Below are 12,938 nucleotides of genomic sequence, written 5' to 3' on the forward strand. Positions count from 1 at the left end.
GATGCAGCGCTATATGTGTTTATGTAGATGAAGGCGTTGCTTATTCTTCTCCCACGTGCGGCTTCCTTGTGGCTCTGGCGATTCTGTGAAGAAGAAAGAGCCCAAGGATCCAGGTGGAAGAAAAAAAAAAAAAACAAAGAAAAGGGAGAGATGAAAATCACACCTGATGTCTGTCCGCACCCCCCTCCAGTAGCACGGAGAAGAATACCGATAACTCAAGCACACGTACGCCTCATACACAGACAGGCTGTGTGACGGGCGGCCATGGTAAGAGAGAGAGGAGAAATGGGGGAGGTGGTTTGGCAAAGAAAAAGTGAGAGCAATGCGATGCTCTTGGCAAGGGGCAGGAGAAAATTAAAAAAAGGGGGTTGGTGGTGGTGGTGGTACAAGAAGGCATCACACAGTGTAGTGGCAACGAAGAAAGGGAAACCAAACAACAGCCACAAGAAAAAAGGCAACACGCATTGGCTGCACAACAAACAAAAAGAAAAAAAAAGAGGGGGTAAAGTCTTAGCGGAAGTTGTGGACGTAAAAACTGGAAGATGGAGATGTGTGTGTGTTGTGTGTGTGTAGGGAGGAAGGAGAGGGAGGGAGGGAGGGAGGGAGGGGGAGAGAGAGGGGGGAGGGAGGGGGATCGGAAATAAGCGCAAGCGTCCACAAGCAAGAGAAACAGTTTTGACGCAGGGGGGGGGGAAACAAAAAATATATAGAGAAAAAAAAAAGCCGCGCACCACAACACATTTCTAACGCACACCTGACACTTTTTGTTGTTTGCTGGAACCTGGTGTCTTGCTAGCTTGAGTACCGCATAGACAGCTATCGAAGCGAGGACCACATCAACAGCGCAACTCTCGCTCTGGTTTCTCCTCAGCGGAGGAAGAAAAGAAGATATAGAAAAGAAGAAAAGATGGTGCGTACAGAGAAAGAGAGAGAGAGAGATGCTGGACGGGTGAGCCACGACGACAGAGATAACTCGTGAAGGAGCAGTCCAAGACACATACGCACGCACACTCACCTATCGCGGAGATGCGCGCGGAAAGTGAAAAAAAAAACGCGGGAAGAAGGGCTAGGCAGTCGCAAATAGGAGAGAGGGGGGCTTTCGCAGGACCTGCACTCAGGTGGCTTGAAAAAAGAAAAGAGGAAAAAACAAGCACAGTGCTGTCCATGCGCGCACATGACGTTCACTTGCCTTTCCGCGCTGCTTCGTACAAAGCTTGCCATGCCAGACGCAAAGAGAGAGCGCGAGAGAAACACACACATACATACAGAGGCATACAAGCCAACACACATTCGTGCATACACGAGCGTCTACACAAAGCTGTACTGTTGACTCTGCCTCCGCTTTCCTTTTGTCTCTTTTTCTTTCCTTGTCCTCGATCCTCAGAAGTCATGATGAGGCGCCTGTCTGTGTGTGGATTTTTTTGTTGTTGTCGTAACGAAGCTGTGGGATCAGGAAGAGTCGTAGTAGCAGCAGCACCACAGATCGAAGAGAGTCATATAGAGAAGCAAAGTGTGAAGTGATCGGATGAAAAAAAAAAAAGGGGGGGGGCGACATGCCTTTTCCTATGTGCGCCTTTCTTTGTTGGGGGAGGGGAGTGTCCTCGCACGCGGGGACTCTGACTGACTGACTGTATATATGGGCGCGTGGGCGTCAGAGAGAGCACTTGGCATATGCTTTACAGATCGACGCGTTCCGTGGTCCGTTTGCTGTCCCCTTCTCTCTCTCTCTCTCTCCTTCTCGTCACGAATTAGAACAGCGAGAGGGTTGGGGGTTAGGAGGGGGACACGCCCGGAAGCAAAGGGGACACACAACAAAGGCTAGTCGGTCATTGGCAGCCATGAACGTGGGTAGAAGTGGAGAAGGACATTCGAAGAAAAAAAAAAGGCGACACCACAGAGAGAGAGAGAGAAGGTGTGCGTCTGCAGAGAGAGCAGGGGAGCGCAGAGGACAACGCTCTTTCTCACAGCAATCCGCTTACAAGCACACCCACGCACACACGCACACGCACACGCACACACGCACACACACGCACACGCACACGCACACCTTAACTGAGTACACGAGGGGGGAGGCATGTGACTCGCCGGAGTTCATGTGCGCATGTGTTCTCTCCTCTCTGCGGCTCGCTTTTCTATGGTGTGATCGGGAGTTGTACAACAACAGGAGAAATGGTCTTGTTTGGCGGCAGGCACAGAACGAAGGGGGGGAGAGAAAAGAGGAAGACAGTGGAGAAAGAGAGAGAGGGGAGGGAAGGGGAGAAGGCATCAACAGAGAGAATAGAAGAAAAATACGAAAGAGAGAGAATACACACGCAGAAGACTGGACAGAGAAAAGGGGCAGAATTTGACCGCTGCGCCAGCATAAGCGCATCGGCAAAGCCGATACACACTCAGCCACACACACGCACACACACAGGCACGCTCCAATCACAGCCTTTATGCCATGTCAGGAGGTATCGCTGCTGTTGCTTCTGCACACGCTCGCAACCGACCTACTCAGTGGATCTCGCTGTAGATGGCAACGCCAGTGCCAAAGACGACAGCAATTACGCCACCAACAATCAGCACGATGCAGCCAACGTAGTTCAGAATTCCGACCTTCTTGAGCGTGAAGCCACCCGAGTAGATGAAGAAGTACGCCGGAAACATGAAGCCGAGGAAGCCACCGCAGATACCGCCGAGCAGAAAGAAGACGATGTTGATGTTAGGGATGAAGAGACCGCAGATGAGCGCGGCGAGGGCAAGGAGGCCACTGACGACCCAGTTCAGCCAGTCCTTCACATCAGACGTCTTGCCCATCCGCAGGCAGTAGTAGATGGCATCGCGTGAGGGCTGAATGCAGATGGCGAACCCGACGCACAGCTTGATGCACATACCGATGTATGAAATCATGAAGAGTGGGTCCTCGAGCGGGCGATACAGCCGCAGAAGCGAGCCGTCCACCTGTGGACCAAAGTCGCAGTAGCCAAAGAAGCCAGAGAGGAAGTTCAGCAACGCCACGAGGATCATGCTGATCGTCGCGTCGCGCGTCATTCGGTTGAGCGTGGGCTTCTGCATTTCATCGAAAATCTCAAACACGTTCACCTGGCAAATAAAGGCAAAGATGAACAGTGTGAGGCCATTGATAGCCGGCAAGCCGCTGTTGACGAGCACGATATCCTTTCGGATGCCGTTCTGGAGGCCGTTGCGCGCGGAGTGGATGATGACGCAGATGACGAAGAACACGACAAACGACACGCCAATCACAGAGGCGTAGCGCAGCGAGTTAATCTCCTTCGGCAGAGACAATGTGAACATGCCAACGAGCCAGATCAGCCCAACGAGGATGCGGCGGCCGTTGACGGTCTTGAGGAATGCGTTCGTGTTGGGGCCATCCAACATTGGCGATAGCAAGTCGCCGACCGAGATGATGTATCCGACGCACGTACCCCAGCAGAAAATTAACATGAGAAACGCTGCAAAGTAGTCCCAGCCGTGACCCAGCATGCCGCGTGCCATCTCCTCGTAGGAGCGCAGGCCCGTCTTCAGCTTCGCCTGGCCCAGCAAGCGAATTGAATAGATGGTGCATGCACACACAACGGCGAGTAGCACAACGGAGACCACCATACCAGAGTGGTGAAAGCCGGACGGCACGGCCACAATACCGGCACCAAGGGTAGCGCTGGACAGATTGTAGATGTTGGCAACCAGCCCACCGTGAGGGATGACGGAATAGGCCTTCTCAAGGGCCCTACGCACGCCAGTAGATTTGGCTCGCTGCACGGACAGCGAGTCGGTGCAGCTGGAGTCGGTGCGGGACTCGCCATCGGAGGTCTTCTCGTTCGCTTCAGCATGGGGATTGTGGACGTCGGACAACGGCTCGAAGAGGACATCACTCGTGCTAAACACGTTGTTGTTGTTATCGCGGTTCATGATTGCCTTGCACAGAAGTAGAAACTTTCGTCAACAGAAAAAGAAAGAAGCGCTGGTGGCAAGGCGGTATCGCTCGAAGAGGTCGGAGAGCAGGGCGGGATACCCTTCACACACACAGACGTTCCCCGCTGACCGAAATGGGCGACGAGGACTGCTCCTCAGTGGGCGTGGTGCTGATGAAGCTTGCGAGTGTGAGAACAAGTGAGCCGTACGGAGATGTGTAGATCGACGTACGCTGTGGGTCGCGTTCGAGATCGTCGAGTCGTCCTCTTGCTTCTGTTGAAGTGAGCGAAGAGCAAGTGGATTATGGGGTTTTTCCCCTTTGTCTCAATATTTTGTGTGGAAGAGTTTTGGTCGTGGGTGTGAGTGCTTCTTGGTGTGTGTGTGTGTGTGTTTTGCTCTTTATATGTCTCTCAATTAAAATGCTTAAAGGGAGGGCTGCAGACAGATGTCGGAGGAGGCGGTGGCGAAGGGAGAAGGGGGGGGGGGGGGGGCAAAGAAAATTGAAGCGGCAGCACAGGAGGAATGACGGTGTCATGCAGTCGTGCGCGGGTGGGTAGAAGAGAGAGAAGGGCAGAGAAGAAAGCGATCGTATCCGCATATTCACGTGAGAAGGAATGAAAGAGGTGAGAGACAGGGAATGAGAACAATGGAGCGCGAAAAGGAGAGAGAGAAAGACGGGTGGTGCAGTCATGGGTGCCTCATATCCACCCTCGCCACCGCAACAGCCGAGAGAGAGAGGAACAGCGACAAGCGCGTGCGAGCGTACGCCTACAATTGCAGCAGCCAAAGAAAGGGAAAAAAAAAGAGCGCCATCACCGCAGGAACTGCTGCATCATGACAGGCAACGACACGCGAAAGGCGCCCCACTAGGGTGGTTTCGATGTAAGAGGATAAGAGAAGTCAGCTCAACTGATGCAACCAACTCAGAGGTCGAGGGCGAGACTGAGCCCCCTCACCAACGAAAGGGAAAGAAGAGTGGTCGTAGTTGCTGTTTCGGTTGTTCTTGTTTGGTATTAGGCACTAGTGTGAAGGAGAGGGCGCTTATAAGGAGAGGGAGGACACACACACACGCGCGCGCGCATGCAGACAAAAAGGCACACCACTCCCTCATGAGGCTATGAGGATGTCTAGTCGTCAAGGATGTCCTTGACAAGTCGCCAACCCCACGGATTCTCTGGGCAAGGGTATGGTGGCGCCAGCGGCTCACCACGGCGTCGCCGCTCCGCATCGCTGGCGGCGTGTTCCAGCGCCTGCTGCACTGCCCTTGTTCCAGTGCCCCAAAACAACAGCGGCTTATCAGGCAGCTGCCACGGCTGGCCAAAGAGCCGTGGCTGAAACTGCTTCTTGTTCTTGCGGAACGGATCGGCAGAAAGGGCCCTGTCAGCATCGCGAATCTCCTTCCAGGCCTGCACATCTGCGGCGGAGACATAGGACATGCCCTCTGGAATGGGCAGCAACGGCGGCCGCTCTGCCTCGTCCATGGCATCCATCCACTCCAAGTCAGACTTTACGTCCGCCTCCAGTACGTTCAGTAGACGCTGTGCCACCTTGTCCTTCTTCTCCTGAAGCAGCCGTTGAAGCTCCTCGGCGCGGCCGGCGCGGCTGCCGTCCGCATTCGTGAGGCCAGCCAGCCGCAACACGCGCGCAAGTACCTCAGCCTTGGCAGCAGCTTTGCTGCGCCGACGTGTCTCCTGGGTGTGGGTGCGGATGACTGAGTGAGTGATGCGGCTGATTTGCTCAAATAGTGCGGCAGCCTCGGCGTCTTGTGCAAACACGTTAACATTGTCGGCAGTCGAGGCGACATCGGTGCCGACAGCAGCGGAGGCCGCTGCGGCAGAACGGTCCACCGATCCGCTGCCGTCACCTTCGGTGAGGAGAGCTGCTGTGGAGTCAGCAGCGAGTCGCTGCTTACGCTCCATGAGCTGCGCGTAGAGCCGTCGGCACTCCTCCGCCTCTGCTGTCTCTTCGATCCCCTCGAAAATCTTCGCGTTCTCACGTGACTGCGCAATCTGCCGCTCCATCTGCAGGTAGGCGATGTAGCGCAGTCGTCGCTCGTGCAAACTCTTCAGCCGTGGGTCATCTGGGCGCATAAACATCTTCTCTACCAGCCGTACAGCCTGCTGTGTGCGCCCGCCAGCAGCCTCCCGCTCCGCCTGCCTGGCAGCTTCATGACCTGCGGACACCGGTGCGTCCACCTCGCGCTCGGCCCGGGCCTGCAGCTCAAGTGCAACACTGTCACCGTCGCGAATCGCTTCCAGCCGCCTGTACTCCGGCGTGTGCTCGAGCGGGATGCGGAGAAGGCGCTCGTACCACCGCTTTGCCCAGTCCACTGGGTGCGCCTCCTCCTTGGCAGCAAGGTACTGCACAACGTCAAGCGTGCTGAGCTTATTTGCGTCTACAGAGTACAGCCGCCTAAGGCTCTCTGTGTACGCATCAAGGCACTCGTCCTCCGGGCCGTGGCGGAACCCACGGGAGACAGTGAGGCGAGCAAAGACTTCACAGAACTGCATGAACTTCTCCTGTGCCTCGAGCTCCGTAATGAGGCTCTCCACGACCTCGACCTCCAAGCCGAGGGCCTTGCCCAGGGAACGCTTCAGGACAGCGCGCCTCTTCATCTTGGCAAGCCTTGCAGGAGTCGGAGAGTCGACGTCATGGACGGCGTCAGAGCTCTCCACCCCTTCTGAAGACGATGCCAAAGGGCACATGGCGTCTTCCGGCACAGACGCATCGGTAGTGGGGATTGGAGTAGATGACTCAAATGACGGAGAAGCGCGCTGCCGCGATGACGACGACACCAGCCGCCGCAGCCGCTGCAGCTCGCTCAGTTGTCGCTTGCGCTCCTCACGAGCCTCGTGACGAACCCTCTCTTCCGCGTACTTAAACATGTGACTCAGATGCCGCTGAGTCTCCACGTTCAAGTCCGCCAGCATGTTAGCCAGCTTGCGACGTGTTGTTTCCGTGCTCACGCCTTCTCGGCGCTGCCGCACGTAGTCGGTAAACACCTGCTTAACCTGCGTCATCGCCTCTTCCAGAGCGTCCACTTTGCCAGGGTCAAACAGACTTGCGTCGCCAGTCTCGAATATAGCCTGCGAGACGCCCAGTGAACGCTGTGGGTGTTTGAGCTGAACGGGCAGACCCATCTTCAGCCGCTCGTACTCGTCTCGCACAGTGCGAGCGGGGTCGAGGTTGCGCGGGTCAACCATAGTTGTTTCAAAGTAGCGACGCCGCTGTTGCTCTGTCGCCTCCGTTGGGTGCTCGCGCAAGAGCTCGCCCATATACTTGGTGAAGGCATGTTTGTCCGCCATAGGTACGCTCGCCCATTCCACGTCTGTCATCGACTTGGCACGCTCCGCGACGTCCTTGCCGACGACCTGCCTCACGTGATGTTGATGGCGCTGCTTGCGACTCTTAGCCGTACGTGAAGGTGAGGATGGGTGCGGCATCGCCGCACCCGTCCTGCCAGCCCCACCGAGCTCTGCAAGCATGGCTTGCTGTTCAAAGTGCGCCTCCTGTTGCGCCCCTATGGCTACCGCACGGCGCACCTTGGCGCGATAGCTGCGAGGGTTAAGAAGCGAACTGCCCGGATTGGGCAGCTTCTGTGCTGCCAATGCAGTCGAGAAGCGGTGCAGCATGAATAGAAGGCGAAGGTGTGCACTTACCTCACTATCCGCAGTGACCGGCTCACTTGGGTGGATACGTAGATATGCGCACTTATGGAGTGCAACCCCAGGCTCAACAGGGAGGGTGCATCGAGGTTCGAGCCAACAGGAAGGATGGGAGGGGGGGAAGAGACCGAGACACAGAATCGGAGGAGTGAGATGGATGAGCTCTGCATGTACTTGACAGTCGTACATAGAGTAAGAGGTGTGAATTCGAGGTGTAACGGACAGTGCACGCGGAGGGCAAGGTGCAACAAAGAACTGTACTGTCATGATCGAGCCGCGCAGACTGTTCCGCCATCACTTCACACCTCCCAATAGCCCAAGACGCCACCGAACGAACGAAGGCAAGCGCTGCCCAAGCGGTCACCCAACGGAGGGAGAAGGGGAGGAGGCCTCATGTTGCATTGTGCGACGTCTTTTAGGGAGGTATGCCTCAAAACAGCTTGACTTCCTTGAAGGTGCAGACGATACGGCAAGCGGCAAGGGAGAGAGAAAGTAAAACCAACCACTGAACTTAACTCAGCCGCCTACACACACACACACACGCCGTTCTGCTCTGTGCATGAGCAGTGGCACACAGCATGCACAGGCCACAAAATCGATGCAGCGGCTCATCCGACTTTAGTTTGGTACTCTTCTACGTCAATGGGCATACACGAAGGACAGAGGCAATTTTCTAGCGTATGGGCATACAGATATGGGCACACACATATCGAGAGACACGCACCGAGAAGGAAGACTCTCTTCGATCAGCAAACCTCCGCTCACGCGATGTGAAAGCCTACGGAAGAATGGAGGCAGTGAAGGATTAGAAATCGAATTCTGAAAAAGTCCCGTGAAAGAAGTGTATCACGTGCACCATCGACAGAGTGAGCATACGGAGCCAAAGCATCTTTGGTTGTACATACGCATGATGCGCAAGCTTGTTTTGTACAGGGGTTCCAGAGGAACACCAGATCAGCCACACATGCACGCACACCGCGCGGCGGGTGCAGGCAGAGACGGAAGTGAGAAAGAGCGAATGCACAGAGAGAGAGAGAGGGAGAGAGGTAGACGAAAATCAAGGCGAGATACGATAGTGGTGGGACAGATGGTGGTGTGCAGCGAGAAAACACCACCGAGGATAGAAGAGGGGGGGGGGGGGCAAAAAGGGTGAGAGGAAAGGCACACAGCTGCGTTATCCGTAGAGGGTAGCGCAATACACGCTCCCTCTCTTTCCTGCGCACAGCGAACTACTCCGCCACACACACATCGCATCGCATCGGGGAACTCTCTCCTCTTCTCTCCTTCCGAGGCACAAAGACAGGGAAGAAGAGGACGAAGCATGGGAGTACAGCGTCACCATCACCGCCAACCATCATTCCCTTCAAGGGGTGCGGTAAAAGAGCACCACACTACGGGACACGAGGAGAGTGGCGTGGCTACCGCCGCCTTCCCTCCCCCCCCCGTGTCTGAGAACGAAGCTCACTGAGGTGCTGTGCATTCTCTACTGTCTTTTCTATTGGTTTTTTTGCCTTTTTTAGTGTTACAGCCGCAACGAGGGAAAAAAGCTCTGACAAGGAGAAGAGGACGAGAGAGGTACGCACAACGCGCACGCAAAGACGGTGCGAGTGAGCAAGAGAAAGCATGAGAGAGAGAGAGAGAGAGAGAGAGCCAGCGAGCGAGCGGGATGGGCAAGAGAAGAAAAAAAAACCTCAGAAAGAGAAGGATGAGGGAGACGTGAAAGAGCACCTTGAGCTCTCAAGCGTGCCCTCACCTTTCCCACACACACACACACACACACACACACACACACCATACACGCTCGCTAACGCAGACGCATACCACCTATCGGTGCACAAACACTTCACACGTACGCGGAGAAGAGAGTGAATAGTGACAAGGAGAACGACAGTTCTAGTCGAAGTAGCGTTAGCCGCGGCACTCAAGAGCACACTGCGCTTTGGACACGAAGAAAGACAGAAGAAATCGAGCACAGAGAAAGATCTGAGAACGGCATCCATCGGTTTCGAAACTCCCTGAAAGGAGGCAAAAATGAACTCGAGAGATGAACCTGCGTATGTATGTCGGTACACTGTCCGCTGTAATGCTCGCCTGCACGCATCTCGACGTGTAGATGTGTAGACAAAATGTCCTCGGTGCGATGAGGGGAAAGTGAAGGGGAAATGCACTCCGTGTCTAGTGAGGTGGCAGAATACCTGTCAGGAAAGAAAAGAAAGAACAGCGCAGAAAATAAGGGAAGCTGTCGACTCAAGGGGTCAGGCGAGAGGGAAGGGCAACACAAAGCCCACACCTGGAGCGGTGCTCATGGCACAGTATAGCATCGCCACGGTTGCTTCAACGCAACAACAACAAGAAAAGAAGTACAGCAACGACGTCCTACCTCGGCCTACGACCTTCTCGCCGCTCAGACCCCTCCCCTCCTCACCCTCTCTCCTTCTACACGGACGCAAACCACGTGTGAGAAGGCGAGAGTGAAACATCGGAAAAGATGGCACGATCGGCGAGTCAGCGTCCTCAGGACGACTCTGGGGTCGAGTCCAAATGGCGCTTCAGCAAGTAGCCGAACCCGCCCAGCGCCACAGCCACGGCAGCCATCTGCACGTAGGCCATCCACTTCAGAAGCGAGACGGTGTGCTGCAGGTGGTCGATCTCCGCCTGTTGCTCCATCCAGCGATATCGCATCGTTTGAAGCTGCGCCTCCCTCGCGGCAATCAACAGCGCCTTTTCTTCGCACATCCAGCCGCTCGTATTCTCGGCAGTGGGGCCGCGGCCGCCGACGCGGGAGCTTTCCCAGAATGAGCGGTCCAGGTTCAGCATCGCCATGGCCAGATGAGAAGTGCGCGCCATGGTGCGAGTGCTATTGAAGACAAGTAGTGTGACAAGCACCGCCAGCACTAGCAATGCCCCATGGAAGACAGAGCCAAGGCCGCCGCCATCACCACTGCTGGCACCGCTGTCGCCGGCGTCGCCTTCGGACACGACACCGCCGTCGTCGGCCGGCGCGGCTGCGCCTCCGCAAAATTCCTCACTAACCATGTTTACCAATTGTCGATACGCCAACGTCATTTCTTTAATGGCACGCGGTGTGGCGATGTACTGGATGGCGGAGAAGGACATGCTCATCTTGCGGCAGTTCCCCCAAATAGCGATGGAGCAGTCGCTGTCGGCGCTATCAGCGGTGATCTCAAAGTACGCCTCGGTGCGGAAGGAGCCGCCTGCCGGCACTTCAGGGGTTTGAGAAGATATCTGGTACACGAGCATTAGCTTTCCCTCTGGCGTGGTGACGTAGGCAAAGCGGTGCGCCTGGTTCAGAGGGGTCGGCGTGCCGGCGCGCGGCACCTCGACGATGGCGACAAGCGACACGAAGCGCGAGCCGCTGCCGCGGTCGGCTGCGTAGTCCCACTGGCCGACACTTAACTTCGACTCATTGCGCGTGTCGTGGTACTTTTTTAAAAACCCGGTGTTGTCCTGAAACACGTTGTCCCACAGCTTCTGGATGGTGAGGCCCTTCAGCAGTGTCTGGGGCAGCATGACCTTCTTGTCCTTGCGAGTGGCGCTGGAGAACATGTTCTGGGCTATTTTGTTGTTCTTGTACACCTGCTTGCCCAAGAACTTCTCCGCGGACGTGCCGCACATTGGCACGAGGGGTTCTGGCATCGCGAATACGAAAGCGCGAGAAAGCGGTCTAAGACTTTTCTTTAGGTGTGTTGGGGGAGGGGGAGCGGCAGCTGAAATAAGACGTACAAACTTGCGCTCAGCACCGACAGAAAGAGGGAGGGAGGAGTGCCACACACACACACACACACGCACACACACCAACGAACGCGTGGGCACGCGCGAAGGGAAAACGAGTCAAGGTAGATGTCCACACGCGGCGCCCTATGAGGTATACACGCGTGCCTGTGCTTTGCTTCTCCTGGGGGTGTGGGGGCGGGGAGGAGGAATGATAGGAGTCCACAAAACACGGCGCGGAACTAACAACATAAAGGGAAAGCGATACGTCTGCCTCACAGAAAATAAAAACAAAGAACTGAAGAGGCGTGCGTGGCGGTGAATGCCTGCAGAGGAGAAAAATTTTCGTTGGTGCGCGCAACACTGACGAGCTCGTGAAGTGTATCGCCAGGTGAATCAAGCGTGTGTGTGTGTCGAATGAGTGCCTTCCCCTCCCCCCATGGGCGGCAAAGTGCGACAAACACGCCGTGCGATTTCAACTGCGTAGGGGAGGGACGCCCCTTGGATGTGTAATCTCCCTTTTTTCTATGTGCCTTTTTTTCCCCCCTCGCAACACTGCTCGAAGCACAGCAGCCTCTCTGTCACACGTGTATGTGCTCCCCCCGTTTCGAACGGTGCGTGGCGCACAACGATGGTGTAGTAGAGAACAGCAGTAAAGATGTCCACAAGTAAGGAAAACCAGAGAAGGTAAGTACGACGTAGTTGAAGAGTACGGGCAAGGAGCACACAACACGGGAGGCGGGCGCGGACATGGAGAGGACTTACGCCTGGCAAGAAGGTCAAAGTGCGGCGAAAAGCAGAAAGAGCGAGAAAGGCCTGGGATGACATGCAAGAGAGAATAGCAGAGGAGATACGACGGCCACATCCACGTGCCTCACAAGGGAGGGGAGCACAACAACAAACCCCATTGCGCACCACTGTCGTTAAATGATAGGTGCGACCTTTTCCGCTTCCCCTTCCACCCCCGCCCTTCACCATCGCCTCTTCTTCGCCGGCTTTGGTGTTTGCCTCGCACGATTTTTTGGTCTGTCTTTGGAAACCCATGAAAACGGTGAAACGAAAGAGATCGACTCCCAGGCGCTCCTCACGCGAGAGAGCGAGTGAGGAAAGGCGGCGAGGAGACGAGCTCAAGACGAGAAACAAAGAAAGAATGGAAAAGCAAAAGTTGCGACTCCTGTGCAGTGGCGTCTGCCCCAGCACATATCCACACTCACACGGAAAGACTGCAGAGCGAAGGACGCCGACGAGGCAGAGAACGAGAAAAGGATCGAGACACAACAGTACGAGAGCCCTTTGCTGGACCCCCCTCTGCCCCATCCTTGTTCAGTTACTTACACACCTCCGCTGCTACTGCTGAGGCCTCGGAGTGACGAACGCACCGCTCGCTGCTTAGAAGCGCAGGCGCTGGAAGAACCACGCGCTGCTGCCGGCGTTGTAGCGCGCCTGGAACACGCGCCTCACCAGCTTCTTCGAGCGCGAGCGCTTCGACGCGTCAGACACGTTGATCTTGCCGCGCAGCTCCTTCGACATGTCCACGTTGTAGCGGGTCGGCAGGAAGTGCTTGTGGTTTAAACGCGCAGGAACACGCAACCTGCGAGCGGCGTGAATCCCCTGCTTTCTTCTTCC

General features: G+C 55.8%; 3 protein-coding genes across 3 annotated transcripts; all 3 read right to left on the minus strand.

Annotated features, from left to right (window-relative positions):
• Positions 1 to 2,496: 2,496 nt before the first annotated feature.
• On the minus strand, positions 2,497 to 3,912 carry AAT16 (putative amino acid permease; the record flags this gene model as incomplete). Its single annotated transcript, XM_001567592.1, has 1 exon — positions 2,497 to 3,912. One exon carries the CDS (start codon positions 3,910 to 3,912, stop codon positions 2,497 to 2,499), a length of 1,416 nt encoding a protein of 471 aa, XP_001567642.1.
• Positions 3,913 to 5,042: 1,130 nt separating this feature from the next.
• Positions 5,043 to 7,250, minus strand: LBRM_32_2910 (conserved hypothetical protein; the record flags this gene model as incomplete). Its single annotated transcript, XM_001567593.2, has 1 exon — positions 5,043 to 7,250. The coding sequence occupies one exon, from the start codon at positions 7,248 to 7,250 to the stop codon at positions 5,043 to 5,045; it is 2,208 nt and encodes a 735-aa protein (XP_001567643.2).
• Positions 7,251 to 10,094: 2,844 nt separating this feature from the next.
• LBRM_32_2920 (conserved hypothetical protein) lies at positions 10,095 to 11,237 on the minus strand (the record flags this gene model as incomplete). Its single annotated transcript, XM_001567594.1, has 1 exon — positions 10,095 to 11,237. One exon carries the CDS (start codon positions 11,235 to 11,237, stop codon positions 10,095 to 10,097), a length of 1,143 nt encoding a protein of 380 aa, XP_001567644.1.
• Between the last annotated feature and the right edge of the window lie 1,701 nt (positions 11,238 to 12,938).

The sequence above is a fragment of the Leishmania braziliensis genome, chromosome 32, assembly GCF_000002845.2.
Source record: "Leishmania braziliensis MHOM/BR/75/M2904 complete genome, chromosome 32".
NCBI lineage: Eukaryota > Euglenozoa > Kinetoplastea > Trypanosomatida > Trypanosomatidae > Leishmania > Leishmania braziliensis.